The following is a 22,466-nucleotide window of genomic DNA, read 5'->3' on the forward strand; positions in this document are numbered from 1 at the left end:
CACAGTGCAGGGCTGAGTGACTCCCCAGAGACATGGCTGAGCTCTCTCTCTCCCTGGCTGCATCCCAGGGACTCCCGAGGGGATGATGGAATCATTTCCCCAATCCAGGATTCTTTATTGCAGCCATTAGAGTTAATGCTGACACGTGGGAATGGTAAAGGGTCAGTGATTCACCACTGGATTCCTAGGCCCCAGAGGAATGGCTTCCTTGGGCCACACACCCCCTCCCACCTTCTTCAGAAGTCAGCAGCTCCCCAGAATTGGCCGACAAAAGGGTGCCAGGCTTGTAGCTACTGTGGGACCACCTCGGGGTGGTCCCACAGGTTCAGCAGTTTATATTTCACAGTGCCGCGTCATGTCCATTGTCTCCTGCAGACTTCACACCAGCTCTGTGATATAGATGCAGTGGTTTGTTGGTGAGTCAGCTCTGAGGGGTAGAGGGGTCGGGAGGAGTGCCCTGCTTTGTAATGTTTGCTGATTTCCATGGTGTAAATATTCTGCCATGGCCCAGTTTCAAGCTACCAACATGATATCAACTGGCCCACAAAACTCCTGAAAATCAATGTGTGGCTCTCGTGAGCTGGTACGAGCTGACTACAGCACACCCCTGCACCATTCCCATTTCACAGCTGAGGAGACTGCTATGCACAGTGAAGGGTGCAAACATGAATTAATAATGAAATCCATTATGAATTATGTATCATTATTCAATAACTGATAAAGATAGCTTCCATTTATTAAATAACAACTTTGTACTAGATACTATGATATAAGCCCTTTTTGTATATGATAGAATTTACAAAACAGGGCCTTCGGATAAGCTTTTAATATTTTCACTTTAAAGAGGAGGAAATGGAGGCTGAGTGAAGTTAAGTAATGAACCTCTTAGTGCTTCCATTTCCTCATTAGTGAGATGAGTAAGAATACTACCAAACTCGTGGATCACTGTGAGAACTCAGATTTCTATGCTCAGCACCAAGGACAGTACCTTGACAAGTTCACATGGTGCAGAAGAGAGGCAGGTTTCAAACCCACGTGGATCTGATGTCAAAGCCCACATATATCCTGCCTTAGAGGTAGGAGGAGGGGCTGCTTGGAGTAGAAGTAGATAGGTGAGACAGAGAGAGGGAGGACTCAGACACAGGAGCAGGGGGGCAGAGGAGGGGAAGGACAGGAGCTGGGTTTATATTCTCCCTCCCCTACAGCTGGTTCAAGCCCAGACTTCCAGAAGTAGAGCTAGGACTGGTTGACAGGAGCGGGCTGCTGTCCGTGGTGCTGCCACCCAGCCTTTCTGCTAAGTGGTGGTGAAGGGCCTAGGTCCAGGCTGGAATGGGAAGGGTTGCCCAACTGATTCTTGGCTAAACAGGATCTCAGGGTCCATGGATCCATGTGGAATGTTAGATATGGAAAGGCTAGTCCTTGAAGAGCACAGAAATCAGAGCTTCTCAACTTGGCAGCACGTTAGAATCTCTTGGGAGCTTGAAATAACATTGATGCAGAGCCCCATCCCTGACCAATTAAATAGGACTCTTGGGGAGGAGCCCAGGCAAAGGTATTTTCACAATCTCCAGAGTGCATCTAAAGTGCCTCTTGGTCTAAAAACTGATGCCCTAGACCCAATCCCTCACTGAACTGATGAGGAAATTGAGTCACAGAGGGGCTCAATGACTTCCCCAGGGACACATCATTAGTAAGCAGTAGGGAAAGATTCAAACTCAGGTCTGCCTAGCCAGCATGTTGCCCTCCTGGACAAATTGAGCCTGTTCTGAGACTGACACCCGGAAGGAAGCAGGTAGGATGATGTTGCCACCAAGTCATTAGAGCTCTTCCCAGCTGAAGTCAGCATGAGAAGTCGGACACTCTTCAGAGGAGATGCCCGTCGCATCTCCTTGGAGACTGGGTGGGCTTTGGCATCACAGAGTCCTGCTTTCAGGTCCTACCACTTCCTCACTCTGCACCCTCAGTCAGATCTTTTACCCTTTCTGATCCATTTCCTCACCTGTAACATTAAGGGGTGCCCATTCTGAGCCTCTGAGCTGCTATGAGGATTAGAGATGATGGATTTAAGGACCCAGAGTGTCATGGGTGCCTAACAGAAGCTCATTCATTTCCCTTATCTCCGTATCATCAGGAGGCACCTGGGGCTGTGCCTCCCTGAGTGGGAGACCCCTGGACACCAGCATCAGGAGGGAGGGGACTTGCCTACTCCTTATCTCTGGGTTGTTCTGACTTGGTTTGTTGTGGAACAAGAATTGGAATGTGTGTCCTGGATCCCAGGCCAGAATTCTTTCTTTTCTTATCCCTTAATCCTTGCTATCTGTGAGATGCAGTTGAGGCTCCAGACTCAAGTTCCAGACCCCCCAGGAGGAGCCCCCCAGCTGGCTCTGGGAGTGGGTGGTGCTGCATGGAGTGGAGCTTAGGGATTACAGACATAAATTCTCATTCCAGCCCTGTCCTTGGCTCTGTGTGGCTGTGGAAAAACTTCCCAATCTGATTGGGCCTCAGTTCCCCTTCTGTAAAATGGAGATAACACTTTATCATTCTTGCCTCCCTGGGTGTGGGAGACCCATTAATGAGAGAAAGAGATGAAGCACTTTGGAAAAGAACAGAGTTCTCAGCCGAGGTGACCACGTGTCATTATTATGAAGACGTTTGTAATTATTATCAACCTGCCTCTTCCCTACCTCTTTTTGCCACCCCACTGGGTCTGGGGAAACCCTAGGCTCACATTTAGCTTCTCAAACATTTATAAAAAATGAGTCCCACCCCTGCTGCTGCCAGCACTGTGCAGAATGCTTTCTATTAAAAATTAAAAACCACTTGTCGAGTCTCTGGGAACGCTCAGATTACACAGGAAACAAGCCCCCTCTCAATATCCACCCCTGCTGCCCTCCTCCCAACTCCCTCTTCGATCATCACTTAGAATGCCGGCTGGCTGGGCTGCCTCGACCCTGCTTCCAGCCTCCCAGCCAGGGCAGCCTAATGCAGATGAATGGCACACAGGAGATGAAGGAAAGTGGCTGCACGGGAGGAGGCAGGTCCAGAGACAAGTGACAGAGAAGGCAGCACAGAGAGAGGGGTCAAGAAAGTGGGTAAGAGACAGAGAAAGAAGGGTCACAGGGACAGAAGTTCGTGGGGCAGAGACAGACAGAAAGCAGTAGAAACACAGAGGTTAAGTAGGAAACCAGAGGAATCTAGACACAGAGACAGAGCAAATAGAACAGAGACAGAGGTACATATGGAGCAGGAAGAGGGGGCAGAGCAGGAGGAGGAACTAGGAGAGGAAGGTGAAGTTTGGCCTGGTGGGGTGAGGGGCCTGCTGCATTGCACCTTCCTCCAAAGTCTCCAGGGAACATGAAACACCCTCCCCTCCTCACCTTTTCTTTCCTTATGGATCCTGGCCATGGACTTGCCCATCCAGGAAACCCCTGACTGTGTGTGTGTGGATCTGCTATGTCCTCCTGAGAGAGAGCACTCTCTTATATCCCAAATAGACCCACAAGCTCTTTTGTCCTCTCAACATTTACCAGGCCCTCTGTTATGCAGTCTAGTGACTTTGTTTGTTTCGGACTGCAACATTTGAAGTATCTGTGATAGCATCCTTCTACTCATGGCAGAAAGCAAACATTTTTGCTTATGATTCAATTCCATTCATTCTCTCAACATCTACAGAGCACCTACTATGTGCTAGACCCTCGAGGGCAGGATGGTAGCTTTATCATCTTTGCACCCTAATGCCATGTGGCCACAGGGCCTGGCATACAGAGTGCTCATATTTGTTGAATGATTTGTTGATGGAAAAGACAAAAAGAGACAGGGATATATTCCTCCCTGTCCAGATTACCCAGGCCATGGGGCCAACTCCTGAGGGCCAGGGCCTCGGCTCCTCTCTGCTGCTTCTCCCCACCAGAGGCCTCCTGTCCCATTCCCCCCAGCACGGGTGGTGAGAGCCAGTGCCGTTGCTAGGCAAGGAGATATTGCACGTATAGATCTTCCTGGACTTTAATTAAAAACATCTTTAGAAGTTGTCTCTGCAGAGACCAGCGATTGATTCCTGGCTTGGGCCTGCGGGCTGCTGAACTATACTCTCTCCAGCTACAGACGGGACAATCAGAGGCTCCCAGCCTGCTGCTGCCCTCTCCAAATGATATCCTTGGGGAACACACTCCTTCCTGCCTTCCTCCTTTCCTCTCTGTTCCCCCAAGCACCAAATTTAAGAATCAGATAGTGTGCTCTCCCAGTTTTACTTTCCTTCCCCTCTTGAGCCTCAGTTTCCATAGTTGTAAAATGGGGATGTCAGTACTTAACCCAAGAGAGTCCCCAGGATGCTGAAATGATATTAGGGATGTGAAAGTGATTTTCGAGCTGCGAAGTTTTGTGCAAGAAATGGTTGTGACTCTTTCCTCAAAGAAAGCTATGGATGCCGAGCCAAGGAACTCAGGTTCTGGTTTCCGCTTCTGGGTCTAGTTCTGGCTTCAGCTCTTACTGTGGAACCTCAGAAAAATCACTTCGCATTTATTTCTTCATCAGTAATATGAAGACACTAATACTGATCCTGCTTATTCCCCAGGATTGTGAGAATAAGGGAAATAGCTCTGTGAAAGCAGTGCTTGCTGATAGCTATTATTTAGTGAATATCTCAAGAAGTGCAGGCAGTACTACCAAGACAGTCTTTTCCCATCTATTAAAGATGCTGCTCACAGAGGAATTGAAATATGTGGAAAAGTGCCCATTTCCACATTCTGTTGAGCCCCAATCCCATGGTCTGGCAATGTCAATTCTATGGCATGTGTGCTATGACATTCTCCTTCCTTTGCCCATGGCAGACATCACTAATCCATCATGGCATTTTTTTCTGCCAAGGCTGAATGAGATCTTAGACTCCTTCTCAATACAGCCTGACAGTCACTACCAATTGATCTGAGTTAGCACGAGACAAAACTGATCTGCTACCACTTTGAGGTCAGGGGTGGTGTCTTGCTCATCTGTGATCTCTACATACCTAGCAAAGTGCTATGCACATAGTAGGCCTAATATGTGTTTATTGAATTAAAAGCAACTACTTCTCTGTCCTCTGTGGGACTATATATAAAGTAGGTGCTAATAAATGTTTGCTAAGTTGGGTGACTCATCTTTGCAAGCCCTACAGAGCCAAGTACATTGGAGGCCCTGTGTATAATGGGTGCTAATAAACATTTGTGGATTTAATTCAATTACTTATCTTTACATCCCCTGCAGTGCCCAGAATAAAGTAGTGGTTAATAAATGCACATTGAATTGAATTTCTCATTTCTGTCTTCGGTATCTTCAATAGTGCCAGGCATAGTATCTTGCACAAAGTTGGCATGAATAAGTAGGAGGAGTTGAGCTGGGTGTGGGAGACCTGTGAAATCCTCTTGCCACCCCATGGTCAGGTTGTGACAGCCTAGGGAAGGGGTGTGGCTCCCTGACATTGAAAGAATGTCTAGTCCAATTCTTCTCTATCAAAACTCACTCCCTGTTGACGTATTCAGCATCAAGCTGTAAATTCCCTCTCTCTGCTGCTGACTTCCAAAGTTGTATCTTTAGCCTCATCTCTCTCCTGACGTCCAGACTCATAGATCCAACTGTCCCCTTGACATATGAACTTGGATGTTCAGTAGACACCTCAATTTTAACTTGTCCAAGAATTAATTCTTAATTTGTTCTGCAAACTTGCTCTTGCTGGAGCAGTCCCCATCTCAGCCACAGTAGCTCCATCCGATCAGTTGCTCAGGCCCAAAACTTCAGCATCATCCTTGTCTCCTCTGCCTCTTACGCCCCACAACCAATCCCTCACAAACCCTGTTGGCTCTACCTTCAATGTACATCCAGAATTCCATCTTGTCTCACCATCCACACCGGTCCAAGTCACCATCACCTCTTGCTGCACTATTGCAATTGCTTCCTTATTGGCCTCCCTACTCCCAACCTCGCCTCCTACCGTCTATTTTCAACATGGCAGACAACAAGCCATTCTTTTAAAATATAAGCTGGATTAGATTACACCTCTGCTCTCCATCTCACTCAGAGTACAACCAAAAACATTTCAATGGCTGCCAAGTCTTGTGTGATCCATTGTCTGAGGTATTCAGACTCCAGATATTCTCCCACTCACTCACTACTCTTCAACCACAGACCTCCCTGCTATTCCTCAAACATGACAAACAGGCTATGCCTCAGGAACCTTGCATTTGCTGTTCTCTCTGCCTGGAACATTCTTCTTGTAGCTTAGTGGTTGTCCAAGTATGGTCTCCACGCCAGCAGCATTAGGGAGTTTGTTAGAAATGCAGACATTTCTAACAGCCCAGATCTCCTGAGCCAGAAATGCGAGGGGGACAAGGGCAGCAATTTGTATTTTAACAAGCCCTCCAGGTAATGTGGATGCACAAAAAAGTTTGAAAACCACTGTTTCACAGAGCTCCTTGGTTCCCTTCCTTCAGATCTTTATTCAGATGTCCTCCTCCAGAAAGACAGGCCTTCCCTGACCCCTCTATTTAAAATAACACTCCCCGCAAATTGCTCCTAACTCCTTTATTCTGCATAGCACTCACACCATCAGGCATATTAATATTCATTATATATAGATGTAGATATTAATATATATAAATATATATATTAATATATATTTATATATTAATATCTATCTATCTATATATTTATATATATATATATATATAGAGAGAGAGAGAGAGTCTTGCACTGTCACTCAGGCTGGAGTGCAGTGGCATGATCTCTGCTCACGGCAATCTCTGCCTCCCCAGTTCAAGCAATTCTTCTGCTTCAGCCTCCCGAGTAGCTGGGACTACAGGTGTATGCCACCATACCTGGCTAATTTTTTTTTATATTTTAGTAGAGATGGGGTTTCACCACGTTGCCCAGCTCGTCTCGAACTCCTGAGCTCAGGCAATTCGCCCACCTTGGCCTCCCAAAGTGCGAAGATTACAGGCGTGGGCCACCGCACCTGGCCTGTTTTATATTTTTAATTATTTATTTGCATATTATACATTTGCTTATCTCTGTCCTGACTCTCTCCCTGTTATAGTATGTAGGTTTCCTAAGAATCCCCAATGCCTGGAACAGTGCCTGGCACATAGCAGGCACTCAATAAACATCTGATGTTTGAATGAACTCTCTCAATGCTCAGAAGGGAACTTGGAGTACAGAGGGGGCAGGAAGTCGACCAAGGTCATGCAGGGAACCAGGCGTCCTGACTATGAACTCAGGACCCACTTGGCTGCATCAGGTTTAACAGGACTGGCGTGCCCCTGCTCAGAAGCGTGGTTCATCGGAGGCCCCCCGGCACACTTCCCTTCCCTTTTAAGCTGTGAGTGGTTTAATTTGCAAGCGCTGCTGCCTTTCATGTTCCAAGCTGCGTCCCTGCTCCCTCTGATCTCCGAAGCTGCCCAGACCCTGTGCTGCTTGTTGGCCCCTCCCTCCGCAGCCAGATCAGGAGGCTCAGTAATTGTGACTGATTTTTAAAGCTGCCTGGAGTCTCTGCAAGCACCCTGGTGTCAGATTTGCTTCCCCTTCAAATAGTTGCTCAAATGAAATAAACTAATTTAATTTCTGCTTCTCCCTTCCCCCTCCTGGGTTCCCAGCTGGTCCAAATTGAGTCCCCCCCTCTCCCGACATTTTTCCTGAGTAGACTATAAGAGTCAGTAGGCTGGGAGAGGGAGTCAAGACAGAGCTGGGTCTCCATAGGCCAGTGCTCATAAACTGGGGGCTGCCTCCGCCTCCTACTCTCTGCATGACCTTGGATGAGTCCTTGCCCTTCTCTTGGTCTCAGTTTCCCCACCTGTGAAACAAGGACCCTTGCCATTCCAACAACCTGGGAGCCACGCCCAGCAACTTGCTCTGTCACTGACTTGCTATGTGACTGCAGGTACTTTCTTCTCTCTGAGCCTCAGTGTTCCCATCTGCTCAATGGGGGTGCTACCATTAGTCCTGCCACCTCTCAGAGTCGCAGTGAGAGTGAAGTGGTCATGGAGGAGCCACCATGGTGGAGATGAGGCTGCTCTTCCCCCGGCACCTCCCCATCCTCAGCCCTTCTCCACAGTGCAGCAGGGGGAATTTTCCAAAATGCAAGTCTTCCCACATCACTCCCTTGGTTAGGCCTTTCCCAGGCTACCTGCTTTCCTCTAGTCCTTCAGATGGGGCTCCTGCTTCCTTCTCTAGCATCAGCTCTCCCCACCTTTCTGGACTTTTTAATGCAGAAATGTGCAGGTCAGTTTTAAGTGAAGGGAGACAGGGCTGTGAGTTTAAGTCAGTAGGTAGGGGCTGCCGGACCTAGAAAGTCAGGGACTTGCTGTGTGACCTTGGACATGTCACTGTCTCTCTGAGCCCCAGTTTCCCCATTAGCAAAATTATATGCTAAGTTCTTGCCAGGCTCTGAAATTCCATATGTCTTTGCCATTGATAATATCCAAATTTATCTCTCCAGCCCAGACCTCCTCTGAACCTGGATATTCAACTCTCTTGTTCAAGATCTCCACTCAGCAGCCTAATACGTTTTTCTAACTTAACAAACTTCACACCAAACTCCTAATTTCCTTTCATCCCCCAAATCTGTTCCTTCAATCTCAGTAAATGGAAATCCATCTATTTAATTGCTCAGGTTACAATCCTAACGGTCATCCTTGAGTTTTCTTTCTTTCACCCTCCATATCCAATCCATTAGCAAATGCTTTCAGCTCTACTTTCAGGATAAATCCAAAAGGCGACCTCTTTTCAACACCTCCACTGGTACCATCTTGTTCCAAGCCACCATCACTTCCTGTTCACAGGCCACCTGCTTCTGCTCTTGCCCTCTTTTCTGCCCATCTATTCTTCATGAAAGAGCCATGGGGTCCTGATCATGTCATTTTTCTGAGCAAGACCTTCCATTGACTTCTCAGCTTGTTCAGCATAAAAGGCAATGCCCTGGCTATGGTCTACATGGCTGCATGATCTGGTCACCTTGTTTCTTCTCGGCAGAATTCAACCCTAGGGCCTTCGCATGTGCCATTCCCTCTGCCTGGAATGCTCTTCCCCCAGGGCCCATGCTCTCACTTCCTCCAGGTCTTCAGAGAAGCCTTACTGGACCAATGATCTAGTTGTTCACTTGCTTATTGTCTGTCTTCCTTAGGAAGAATGGGCCCTCCATGAGAGTAGGGAATCTTCTGCCTTTTCACTGCTGTGTTCCCAAGGCCTAGCATGTAGTAGGTACTCAATAAATATTTGTTGAATGAATGAATATACTCATATAGACATAGCATGTCACATGCACACACAGGCCTTAAAGTGCTTCTTGGTTAGGTGTGTGTGCACATCTGCATATATATGTGGAACACACATGTACATCAGGCATGCATGCATGCCTGTGTGTGTACACCAGTCTGCACTCACATCCACAGCCCCACTGTTCCCTATTTCCCCCTCATCCCTTGCCCATCATTCCCTCTGGTTCACCTCCTCCTCTTCCCCTACTGGCTGCTTGCTCATTATCCCAGCAAGCTGCCAGATTTGGCCCAACTTGGGGAAGCTGGGCTGACAGCACCCTCTCCCAGGAGCTCAAGTACTCCTGGCCTCTGACACGCAGCCATAGAGCCGGAAGGTCCAGAGAGGCACAGCATCCAACCTTTGGCCACAGCGAGTCAGCAATGGAGCGTGGCTTAGGACCTAGGGCAGCTGCTTCTTGTCTAGCCTGGCTTGCAGATTACTTGGAGTAACATGGTAGGAAAGAGATGGCAGCTACTAGCTTGTGCCCCTCACCCCGTGACTCCAGTTTCTACCAGAGCTCCAGGAGCCCTGAGCTAAGTGGGGCCTTGATGGTCAGAAACGGTCGGGGGGTTTCATGGTGGGAGAAGGCAGAGTCATGCAGCTTTAGCCTCAGTGTCCTGCTGCTGTGTGCATGACCCTTTCTGAGTATGGTTGTGTCTGATGTCTACACAGAGATATATATTTCTGTGTGTGTGCACTTCACTTTCTATGGGCATAATCATGTGTGCAGTGCTCCTGGGTGTGTGCAGTCATACCCAGGTAAGTGTAACTGAATCTGTGTCTGGGGGCTTAGCCATCTCTATGTGAGGCTCTGTCCTTAGCTGGCTGGATCTTGGTGAGCTGTGGCTTCCTCTGGGCTGTAGACAGAGCTGCCGGTCTCATTCATCTGCCTGTGCCCATGCCTGTCTGCGGCTGCACACCAGGGGAGCTGGACCCCAGGATGCTCATGTCTGCTTGTGGCTTTTGCCTCTGTCTCTGTACATGGCTGAGTCTGTGCAGAAGCGCTATCTGCGTAAGGGCCCGTTTCCTGCCTGGGGTTGTGCGTGGCTAGGTCAGGGTGTGCAGTCGTGGGTCTGAGTGTGTGGTTGGGCCCTGTTTCAGCTGTTTCCCAGTCTAGCTCTTCCTAGTGGTGGGTGTGCCTGAAGATGGGACTATGTCTGTGTGGAGGTTGTTGCCAAGGGCTGTGCTGTGTCTAGGTGCAGTTGAACTTTTGTGAAGGGCTCTGTCAAGGTGTCCAGCTGTGCCTGTGTGCGTGACTCTGTCCAGCTGTGCCTGTGTGTGTGACTCTGTCCAGCTGTGCCTGTGTAGGGGACTGGATCTATGAATGAGGTTGTGTACCAGCGTAGTGGTGAGTTGTATGTGGGGCTGGGCTTGTGCATGTGGCATGTCCAGATCTGCGACTGTGTCTACATATGTGACTGGGTGTGGCTGTATGAGCATGTCCGAGGGCATCACTGTGTCCACATGCGGGTCCACGTTCATGGGGTGCTGTGTCCATGGATGTGGCTGAAGTCATGTGTGTGGTTTTGTCCAGGACTATGCTTGACCCCAGGGGGCACCTGAGCTCACATCTGTACCCTGTACCCTAGGTCAGCAGGCTCTGTCTTTTCTGTCCCTCCCCAGAGGATCAGCTACTCCCCTTCCCAGCAGGCTCCACTTGGGGATCACCTTGATCCCATCCCCCACCCCAGGGCCCACAGCCCACCTGTGGGTGAGAGCTCGGCCACGCTGCCAATATAGGGGCCATGCAGGAAGCGGGGTTCGCTGTCATTGATGTCCTGCACCTTGATGATGAACTCTGACTCGGGCTCCAGTAGGCGGTTGGTGGCGCGATCCCGAGCCTGGGCCCGCAGCGTGTAGAAGGTTTTCTGCTCACGGTCCAGGCGCTCCATGGCATGAATGTCGCCTGTCAGCTCGTCGATCAGGAAGATGGTCCCAGCACCCTCGCCTGAGATGGTGTACTTGATGGCCCCGTCACCCTCGTCTGAGTCAGAATGGATCTGGGGAGGCAGAGAGGAAGGCAAGGTGGAGGCTGAGGAGGAAGCTCCTCTTGGCCTCACTGTCCCATGCCATTGGCTGCCTATTCCTCAGCCCATCTCTTCTCCAACACGTACACTTCTTTAGTGAGGACACTGAGGCCTAGCAGCCACGCTCACTTCCATCCCTGGCCTGGAGTGTTTCCTCAGCCCGCTGGGGCCCTCCCTGCCCCTGGACTCTGCTTTCGCCTCTGCATTCAGAGCTATCAGCCTTGGAGGCAGATCTGAACACGGCCTCCCTGCTTACAACCCTCCAGTGGCTTCCCATCGCCTTCACAAAGAAGTCCAGCACCACCTCCACACCTCTCTCCCCTTTAGCATGCACAGCTCTGAGGTTTCTGCCTTGAGCCCTGTCCTTGTTTCTTTGCCTGTGGAAAGTCTACTCATCCTGCAAAGTGCAACAAAAATGCCACCTCTTTCAGAAAGCTTTTCTGGATCCTCAGTCTCCCCCTGCCCCCAGGATCTCTCAGTACATCAGGCCATCATGATCATGTTCAGCCTTGTAGGATGGCTGTAGCCAGCACTTCTCAAACTCTAGTATGCATGCAGTTCACCTGGGGATCTTGTTAAAATGCAGATTCTGACTCAGTAGGTCTGGGGCCAGGCCTCAGACTTTGCATTTCTAACAAACTTCCAGGCTGCTGGTCGATGACCTCACTGTGAATTACAGGTTCACTGCTCCCTAGACTCTGCACCCCAGGAGATTGGGGTGGCATCTTCCTCATCTTGGTATATGGAGAACCAGGCTCAATACATAGCACATGACAGGGAGTGAAGGGAGAGAGGAGGAAGGGATGTTAATTGAAAGAGCACCTTCCATGTGCTAGGCACTGGCTAAGCAATTTATGTACTTTTCTAGTTTAAGATGCTTTTTTAAAAAACCTGCTAGAGTAGGTTTTGCTATCTTTATTTTAGAGATTTTTATCCCACTTCCTAATGAAGATTGGAGAAGTGGGATGGGTTCTTCAAGGTCAGGCCACTGGAAGAGCTGGTCTGACTCCACACTGGGCTTTCCCATTCCACCTAAAGCCTCCGGAGAGGAGCCCAGGGGAAGGGAGAGACAGTGCAGCCTGGCCCAGCCTTGGCTCTGACATCGCCTCCCTGTGCATCCTCACCCATCACTTTGCCTTTCTGGCCCTCAGTTGCTTCATCTGTAACATGGGAATCATATTAGCATTTTCCTCCCAGAGGTACTGAGGGGTTTGCTGAGTTGCATACAAGGCCCTTAGCAGGTGTCACCAAGTGACATTTACAATATTTAGCAGCCAGCATGGTGGGGGCACTGCCCAGGCAGTGGTACTGCAGCAGGATCCCTGCTGGGCCAGGCAAGAACCCTTTGGTTGCTGGATCACAGAGAGGCCCAGGGGGCTGACAGAGTTGGGGCGAGGGAGAGGAGAGGGACTATTTACTGCAAGTATGGAGGTTTTTCATGATTTTAACAACCAGTACAACTATACCAGTTTGTACTAGCTGGAAATAAGCCCTGTCTGAGACATAATGAGTGCCCAATAAATGGTAGCTATCGTTATTATTATATTATTACTAAATGTTAGCTATATATAACCAGGATTTAATCTAGGCACTATTAGGCTCCAGATTCCAGGCTGTTTTCACTGCCCTGAGATCTCTTGGGTGAGGAACCAGCAAGACGTCTGTTTTCTTGCAATCAGAAACACCTAAGTCCTTATCTTCCAATGCCGAAATCTCCCAGGCAGCTTCAAGCAGAGGAAAATCCATTCTGATGAAGCTAATGGCTTTGGGCAGGTCCCTGCTCATCTCTAAGCTTCCATGGAGATGGAGTGTGGACAAGAGAATCCCTAAAGTTCCTTTCAGGCTGGGGTGCTGGGGACCCCAGCCCACTCAGCAGGAGAACAGGTGCCCATGAAGTCATCACGAAGGGGGACGAAAGCCCATCCCCTGCCACGCAGGAGGAGCCAGGGTATAAATCCTGCTGGTAGAACTTTGTGTCTGAAAGGTGGATTATAGAAGTGCCATTTGGAAGATTGAATGGCCCATAAACATTTTCATATTTCATTAGCCGATTAATGGGCATCTCTCTCTTTTTGGCGAGTCTGCTGATTCTCAGCAGAAATTGTGGGGACTAAATGGAGGCGTCTGGTGGAACCTTTCTGGGTCCCCGTCCTGTTATAGATTGCCCCAATTAATGCCCGTCCTGGGCTCCACTGAGAAGACTTCTTCCTGTCCAGTTACTGTTAATAGATTTCTCATAAGTGGCTGGATTGTAAAAACCTCATAACTCAGTTTAATGCCCCCAATAAAATTATTTCAGGACATCGGCCCTGAATCATTGGCAGTGCTGAGGATGAGGAGACCTGTCTCTCCTGTTTGCTGTTTATGCGTTTTTTTCCACCATTGCCCCAGGGGAGATGGGATGAGAGGGGGTGATTCTGTTCCCTTTTGGGGTGCCTCTACCTGCTTCCCAGTCTGATATGTTGTCTGCTTATTTCATCAGCAAACACTTCTGAGCAGTGTGGTAGAACAGATGCCATTCGAAGAGATGCTTAACAGCTATAATCTTACTAGTCTTCATCATTGCCCTGTGAAACATTATCATTCCCATTTCTCAGGTTAGAAAACTGAGGCACAGAGAGGGGAAGTCATGTGCTGTGTCACATGGCTAAGTGCAGGAATTACGCTCCTGACTCTACCACTCACTAATATTGGGACCATGGATTTGTCAATTTTACCTCTCTGAGCCCCTGTGTTTCCACCTGAGAAATCAGACCAAGCCCTATTTGGCACAGGTGTGGGGAGAATTAGATGAGAGCATGTTTACATTGACCTAAGCACTCTGTTAATGGTTGTTTCCTTCCCTTTCCATCTCCTGGGTCTCCATCATGTCCCTGCAGCCCTTGATGTTTTGACTCAGACCCCAGGCAGGGCTCACTTATGAGTGAGGAATGGAGAGGAGGGAGTAGAACCTAGTGGTGATGTCATCTTCTGTGGAATATGACACAGCGCTCACGCTGGGGCCTACTGGCTGCTCTCTGGGGACTGCAGAGTCAGACAGGGGCAATTGGCCTGGGCGGGAGCTAAGATCTGGGAGTTATGAATTCAGGCCCAGCTGGGGCTACCTGCCCTGCCTGCCTGGGTCCCAGCTTCAGAGTGAAGAGGGAGTGCCTCTGGCTCTGCCCTAAGAAGATATTTCTCAGGACTCTCAGCTGCGAGTGGAGGCTGGAAGATGGTGCTCTCATTTATTGAGAACCTACTATGCGTCAGACATGTGTTGCAGGCCATCTGCAGAAATCGAACTTGACTTTGTGGGGTTTGTAAACGTATCCCTATTTTCCAGGTGAAGAGACTGAGATGGCCCCCGGTCTGTTTGACTCCAAAGCCCAGTTTGGTTTCTCTGCAGTCTCTGGGAATCTGGCTAGTCTGCTTACAATGCCTATAGCAGAGGGTGAGGGAGAAAAGAGGAAGGAGTGGGCTACCGGATGGCCACTGGGCTGCACAGCTTGGGCGGTGGCCTCGACACCAGTCTTTTGCCCTGTGCCCTGCAGGCCACAGTCATCAGTGGCCTCTTCTCTCTAAGCCTCCATTTTACCATTTGGGAAAGAACCTCAAACCACAAATCAGGAAAGATTATGTGCTTTGGAGTCAGAAGCAGCTCTGTACCAGCTTCAGCTTTGCCAGCAACCTGTGCATGACCCTGGGCAAGTGGCTACCCTTCTCTGAGCCTCAGTTTTCTCATCTGTAAATGGGACTGATATTGCTTCACCACATATATTCTGAAGATTCATAAGATAATATATGGAAGCTCCTTGCGCTTAGTAGGTGTTCAATGTAGATTAGTTCCCTCTCCTCTTCCTGTCCCAATCTCAGGAGGGGTTGAGGGGTCACCTAATTCATCCCCTATCTCCTGATACAAGAACCACACAGACCCAAATCCTGACCCACTGGAGATCCAGGGGCCATGATCCAATCAATGCCTTCTTGTCTTTCAAACTCAGCTTGTTTCCTCCTCCAGGCAGCCCTCTCAGATGCCCTCTCATTTGGTTGAAGAGACCTCACCTGCTCTGTTCCTGCCCCGTACACATGCCCCTCTACTCCACACCCTCCTGTAACTTCTAGTGTTGCACATCTGTGTCCCCAGCTGTCATGGGCCTCAAGGTACGGACTAAGTTAGGTTTGTCTCTGTCAGAACTCTCTGTGCCTGGCACACACTAGGTACCCTGACAATGCCTGCAGAGAAAATACAGGGGGTGGGAAAGTTGAATATGTGTGTGTGTGTGAGTGCACGTGAGTGTGAGCTTGCAAGCTCCTTGACGGCCAAGCATCTGGCTGTTTATTCCATCTCCCCAGCACCCAGCACGGGGCACAGCACCAAACATATTGAATAAATGAATAATAAAATATACAACAGTCATCAGACTCCCCCAGTTGTCTTCTAGGATTTCTGGAGGATTCAGCCACTCTTAAATCCCAGGTACAGATGGACAGTCGCTGGGAACCTAAAACACTCCAGGCACAGTTCTAGACATTTTACTGCTATCTCATTGATGTCTCATCTTGTGCATCAGAGCTTACTCTCTCCCCGTTGTGTAGATGGGTAAACTGAGGCCCAGAGAGAGTCTAAACCCCACCTAAAGTCACATAGGTAATGAGAGACGGCCCCAAAGCCTGACATCACATTCAGAGTTCTTTCTACCACATCAAGTGTGGCCAGCCCTGGAGGAGAAATCCCCCTCAAGCCCCATCCCTTGATCATAAACAACACGAAAAACACAAGAGTGATGGTTTCTCATCCCAGGGGGCTGAAAAATGGGATTTATGAAGCCATTAATTACTTCCTCCTAATTAAATCAAAATTAAATGCGAGCATAGGTACGTTTTCCTTATTAAAGACAATTAAACGGACAGTATGGTTACACAAATAAAATGAGTCCAGGATTTAAACGGAAAGCAAATCAAATAAAAAGCCTCCCCGGGATGAGGGGTCTGTTCACGACTGTGCTACTCGTAAACCAGGAGTTCATCAATTTTCTTTAAATATTAGCAACTTAATTAAATCTGCTCTCCTCCCCACTTTAATCCTGCCGTATATCTAAAATAGATCTCACCGCCTACAGGAGTTGGTCATAAGTGCTGACCCCATAATTCTATCTTTTTTAAAAAAAATTAAAAATCCTACAAAATCCACATCCAGCTGACAGAAGCCTCGGGGGAAATTACAGTTCGGAAAAGGGATTAGTCAGAGTACCCAGATTTTATGGAAATGCTGGGAGGTTGCTTTGAGGGTGGGTGTCGTGAGAAGGTTCGGGGAGAGATGGGCCAGGGTTGCCAATGGGGGCAGGGCCACAGAAGGAGCTGTTTGTGTGGGGCCTTGGCGACAACTGCGGGGCTCAGTGGTTCCTGTGGGTGCTGACAGGAGCCTGGCGGTGAGTGATGGAGGAGGCGGTTGTAAAATAGGTTACCGTTGGGCGCCCGGGGTTCACTCTGCGGATGGTGCTGTTGCTAAGCTACCTTTAGAATTCGACAAGGACGGATGCTCCGAGTGGCTCCCTGGGGTGGGGGGAACCAGGAAGCAGTGAATTAACTGAAACTGTGGTGAAGTCCTTTCTTCCTGAAGAGTGAGAGAGCATGGTATGAGAGTGTGTGTTTGCATTCATGTGTGCCCACACAAACACTCGTACATGCGAGGGACTCAGCTGGAAAGGGGACAGGTGGCTTTTAAAAGCCCAAGCTCATATTCCTAGGGTTGGGGGGGGTGGGCTAATGACAACCTTCCCCCCCACTTAGTGGTAAGAAACTACACTGTTAGGTTGCCAAAAAGACTTTTTGGGATTTGGGGCGGGAGTTCACAGTTAGATGGTACACTCAAGATGGTGGAACTATCCATAATAGTGAGACTTACAAGGTGAGACTTAACAATAATAAAAGTGAATACTTACTGAACATGTGCCAGGACCCAGAAAGTATTCTAGGTTCTTGACAAATGCTAACTCATTGACTCCCCAATGCCAGCCTTTGAGCTAGGTCCTAGTAATAGCCTCACTTAACAGATTAGGAAACTGAGGCACAGACAGGGTGAAAACAGTTGGCCCTCTGTATCCGTGGGTTCTGCATCAGTGAATGTGCTGACCAAGGATCAAAAACATTCAGAAACAAAATTGGGTCTGTAATGAATATGTACAGACGTTTTTCTTGTCATTCTCTAAACAATATAGTATAACAACTACTTGTATAGTATTTACACTGTATTAGGTATTATCAATACTCTAGAGATGATTTAAAGTATATGGGAGGATGTGCACAGGTTATATGAAAATGCTATGCTATTTTATATTGGGTTTTGATATCCATGGGAGGTCCTGGAACCAATCCCCCATCGAGAGATACTGAGGGACAACTGTAATGTGCCCAAAGTCAGGAAGATCACAAGCAGCCAAGCTGGGATTTGAGCCCACGCAGTACAGCTCCAGGTGGCCCTTTAACCACACACAATGCCACCTCTCATAAGAAAGTGTACATTGGGCAAATATTTGCTAAGAGATGGAAACTTCTTCTCCCTCCCTGGATGGAGTGTTTGAGAGTAAGCCTTGAGGTAGGCTTGAGAGTAAGAGAGCAGGGCAGGGGCTCTGGGTGAAGGTGATAGAGGAGGAGGGTGACAAGTCACAACAGCAGTGGCAATGTGGAGAGAGGTTGCTGGGGGAGACAGAAAGGGCCCTGGGCCCAGCACAGTGCTTGGCTCCTGGCAGCTGCTTAATATGAGGCTCTTGAAGTGAGCACGGAGATTGTGTTAGGAGACCTGGTTTCTTGGGTTGGTTATGCAACTATGTTGCTGTGTAGCCTTGGCATGATCTTCTCTGCCTCTGGGCCTCAGTTTCCCCTCCTTCTAATGAAGGGAGCTACAGGGCCCTCCCCTGCTTATAGACTGTGGTTCCATGAGATGGGGGTGGGGTCAGCTCACGCTGTTGAGGTGATAAAGGCTAGGTAGGGGCAGATGAAGGCGTGAGTCAGCAGCCGGTTTTCTCATCTTTTCAGGATGTGGGTGGCTGGCGAGGCTTTTGCAGAGCCCCAGCTGCTGGGCAGACAGCAGGGCTAAAGTGCCTGGGATGACCACCTCCTCTGACATTTAGGCAGATGCATCAGTCCTTCCCTGTCTCCGGGTTTTCCTGGACCAAAGGTCTTTTCCCAGGTCTGGGAGTCTCTGAGGGGTCTGGAAAATCAGGCTGGGATGGACCTCTTCTCTTTCTCTTTTGGGGGCTTAAAAAGTTCAACTCAGGGGGCCAGGTGCGGTGGCTCACTTCTGTAATCCCAGCACTTTGGGAGGCTGAGGCAGGTGGATCACTTGAGGTCAGCAGTTCAAAGCCAGACTGGCCAACATGGTGAAACCTCATCTCTACTAAAAATACAAAAATTAGCTGGGCATGGTGTAATCCCAGCTACTTGGGAAGCTGAGGCAGGAGAATCGCTTGAACCTGGCCGCAGAGGTTGCTGTGAGCCGAGATCGTGTCACCGCGCTCCAGCCTGGGTGGGCAACAGAGCAAGACTCTGTCTCAAAAAACAAAAACAAAACCAACAACAACAACAACAAACACTTTAACTCACACAGGTTCAACTCTTGGCCATGCCACTTGCCCACTCTATGACTGCCCTCTGTTACTTTGGTTTCTTTACCTACAAAAGGGAATGATGATTTCTACCTTGCAGGTTAAGGGTTAAGTACTTTATATGAGAATAATAAAAAACAGCAACAACAAACAAACAAGCCGCAGGCTGAACACTTTATGTGCTCTGTTTTCTTCTTTAATCTTCAACAACCTTAGGAAGCCGGCTCTCTGAGCCCCTGTTTTTACAGATGAAGAGACTGAGTGTTGGGGCGTTAAAGTAACTTGTTCAAGGTCACTCAGTGAAGGGATTGGCAGAACCAGGCCTCAAACTCAGATGTGTCTGCCTCCAAAGCCTTCATTCTTAGCTATTTCACCATTGGCTACTACCTGTCATATAGCAGGCTTGGTCACTCCATCCCCAGCCCTTGCCCCATTCTACCAGCCTCACCATCTCCCACACCTGTCTGGGAGTCAGGAGTCCTAGGCCCTGCCACTAGGTTGCTGGATGATCTTGAGCAAGGCCTTGAACCTATCTGAGCTCTGTCAAATCCTTGCTCAGCTTAATTGTGGGAATCATTCATTTATTCATTCATTCATTCAGCCACATGCATGGAGGGGAAAGTAGCTTTGGGCCAGGGATTACTGTGTCTAGACCAGAGAAAATCTGAGCTTCCTGCAAGGCAAACCCAAAGGTTTACATCTAGACTTTCCTTCTCTCCTTGTCAAGGATCCTGATCTCTGAGCCTCAGAACTGTCTCCCGGTTCCCAGACTCATTTAAGCACACAGGAAGCTCTGGAGTTTTCTTTCCCCACCCACAGTGCTGACCAAGACTTCCTGGAAAGCTAATTGGCCTTAACAAAAGCCAGATACTGTCCCGGGGCACCACCCCACTTTCATGCCCTACAATCACCCTCCACTTCAACACCTCAACTGCTGACAAGGCTCTGAGCAAACCAGCTACCTTCAGGTGTCCAAGTCTTTGATTAGGTTACGTCCTCTTTTCCACCAGCCTGATGAACTCCTACACGTATGTCAAAACCCAGTTCAGGTGTTTTCTCCTCCATGAAGCCAGACAAAATATACTATTTAATGATTGCCTACTCAGTGCCTGGTGCTGACTCATGAAGCTTTTTATGCACCAGGGTGCCTCTGCCACTCTGGGGATCCCCAAAGTGGCAGAGGCTGGATCTCACTCACCTTCTCTCCCCAGCATCACACATGGGCCCCACAAGGGGCTCTGGAATTGAATGGCTGAATAAAAGTCCTTCTCAGCTCCTTATATGCCTATGGCATAGATCTTCAGCCAGATTTACCAGCATTTACTCAGAGAGTTTGAGAAAGTAGTTTCATTCATTCATTCATTCATTCATTCATTCATTCACTTAATAAACCATTTGCAAGCAATGTCTGTGCTAGGCACTGGGGATTTCATGGCGAGCAAAACAAACATGGTCTAATAGGAAAGACACATATTAATTGCACAATCAAACAAACACATACATAATTAAAATGTTATGAAGGAAAGATGCTGGGACCTCACGGGGGATGTGACAGCAGATCTGTCCTAGCCTGGTGTGGGCAAGAAGGGTTTCTCTGAGAAAGTGGCATTGGAGCTGTAGTGTGAGTGTAAGGTCATCAGTGGAAGGAGCAGGAAAGAGCATTTTTCAGCAGGAGAAACAGCTTAGGCAAAGGGGCAGTGGCAGGAGTGTGCATGGGACATTGACTGACTTTCAGAAGAGCAACAGAAAGGCAGTGAGGCTGAAACTCAGAGTGTGGCAGGAGATGAGGCTGGAGGAGCCAGATCTTTGTAGTCAATGGATAGAATTTGGGCTAGACCCCAAGTGCATAGGGAGCTGCTGAAGAATTTTAAGCAGAGTGGAGTGGCTAGAGTATGTATGTGAGATGATTGGATTTGCAAACTCGTTCCTAAATCCCACATGCATCTAGCTACAGGATGGGCTGGGATTGCCTGTTGGGCTCTCTCTAAGATGCAAAAGGGAGGGGAAGGAGAGGAGGGCATGCGGCGGAGTGGGAGTGGGGCTCTGGACCCCCTTATCAGTCCTTGGCCAGGGAGCAGAAGAGGCACATGAAACGTGGATTTAAAAGGGCGGGTGAACAAGGGTTTCTTGTATCTACCAGTGGGTGTCCCCAGGGTCCTGGAATCTGGAGTTGGAGTGGGGCCCCACTTTACCTTGCCCACATACAGGGGCTCCGTGCCCGTGTACTCCTCCACTACGAAGAACTGGTTCCACACCCAGCCGCGTTTGACGCGGCCGGCTCCCAGCGCGCCGTCCTGCCGAGCTCCGGGCGCCGACGGCGAGGGCGTGCCCGCTGCCCACAGGCGCCCCAGCAGCGTCGGCGGCGGCGGCAGCAGCAGCAGCAGCAGCAGCAGTAGCGCGGGGGACAGCGCGACTCCCGCCCGGAGCCCCCTACCTTCGGGCCTCGGCCTCATGCTTGGCCTGCGCGGGGCCGGGGCCCAGGACCATGGACGGGAGGCACCAGGGCGCCGCTGCTTGGTCCCACGACGATGCGGCGCCGTGTCACATGGTGGCCTCAGCGCGGCCGCCGGGATGTCGCCCCCAACGGGGCACCCGGACGGGCCCGCGGCCCTGAACGCCGCCCAGCCGCGGGGGTACCCGGCTGGAGGGGGAGGGGGCGCGGCCGCATCTGGGGCATGGACAGCCCCCGGGGTGCCTGCCCGCGCCCCCCTCGCCGCGTCGCGTGCGGATCACCAGGCAGCACCTGGACAGCTCCAGAGTCGGGGAAGCGCCATGGTTCCTGCGCAGAGAGGATGTGGGTTGGGGCCGGCAGATCTTGCCAGGACTAGGGGCCTTCCCCTTCCGTCAGGAGTCTGCAAGAGAAACAAGAAAACATTAGAGGGGCTTCTGTGTAGGCGGAGGGCAAGTTGAGTCTATCTTTCCTCTTGTAGGTACTAATTAAACACGTACTGTGTGCCTGGTACTGTGCAGGGTGTGACAGGCATCATAGCAACTCACAGTGGTCCCCTCTTCTTGAAGCCCATAGTCTAGTAGGCGCCCTCTCCCGCACACCGCAGCCTCTCCTTTCACCTGGCATCATACACCCCTGCTCTCCCAATCTCCTGCGCCTTTCTCACAGCCCCTGCCCAGCTCAGCCCTCATGCCCATACAAGCAGAGACCCTAGTAGGCGGCGCCCCTGACCTGGCTGACAATCTCTCCAGCCCTGCCCAGCCCCCAGAAATCCCCCACCCCAGGTGCTTCTCTAGAAGGCATCTTCAAGAGCCCCCAAGACCCAGGCCTCCTCGGTGCACAGAAGTCCAGCACCCAGCCCACCACCAAATATGCCTGCTTTCCTATCCATCGCAGCACAGACAGGTCATTCCATCTGAAACAGGCACCAAGGGAAGGCCCTCTGATGTGCTCCTACCCCCACATCAGCTTCTAGGGATAGAGCACCTGAGTCCCAGAGGGCCTGGCTTGGAGACACCCCCAGCGACTCTGAGCAGGGTCACAATCCCTCTGAGCTTGCCTCTGGTGCCTCCACATTCCCCCAGAAAACATTTCTTTCCCAGAGTCCGAGAGACACCTTTCCTCCCC

General features: G+C 49.8%; 1 protein-coding gene across 1 annotated transcript in view; it reads right to left on the reverse strand.

The window, feature by feature from the left end:
- The window catches only part of CDH22 (cadherin 22), a 134,462-nt gene that overhangs the window by 55,828 nt on the left and 56,168 nt on the right, over nt 1–22,466 (reverse strand). The window contains exons 2-3 of the mRNA XM_054467663.2: nt 21,082–21,741; nt 10,985–11,279 (exon numbers count right to left, since the gene is read on the reverse strand). Of these exons, the coding sequence (XP_054323638.1) occupies nt 10,985–11,279; nt 21,082–21,342 (556 nt within the window). The 5' untranslated portion in view covers nt 21,343–21,741. The remainder of the gene's footprint in view (nt 1–10,984; nt 11,280–21,081; nt 21,742–22,466) is intronic.

This window comes from Pongo pygmaeus, chromosome 21, assembly GCF_028885625.2.
Source record: "Pongo pygmaeus isolate AG05252 chromosome 21, NHGRI_mPonPyg2-v2.0_pri, whole genome shotgun sequence".
Classification (NCBI taxonomy): domain Eukaryota; kingdom Metazoa; phylum Chordata; class Mammalia; order Primates; family Hominidae; genus Pongo; species Pongo pygmaeus.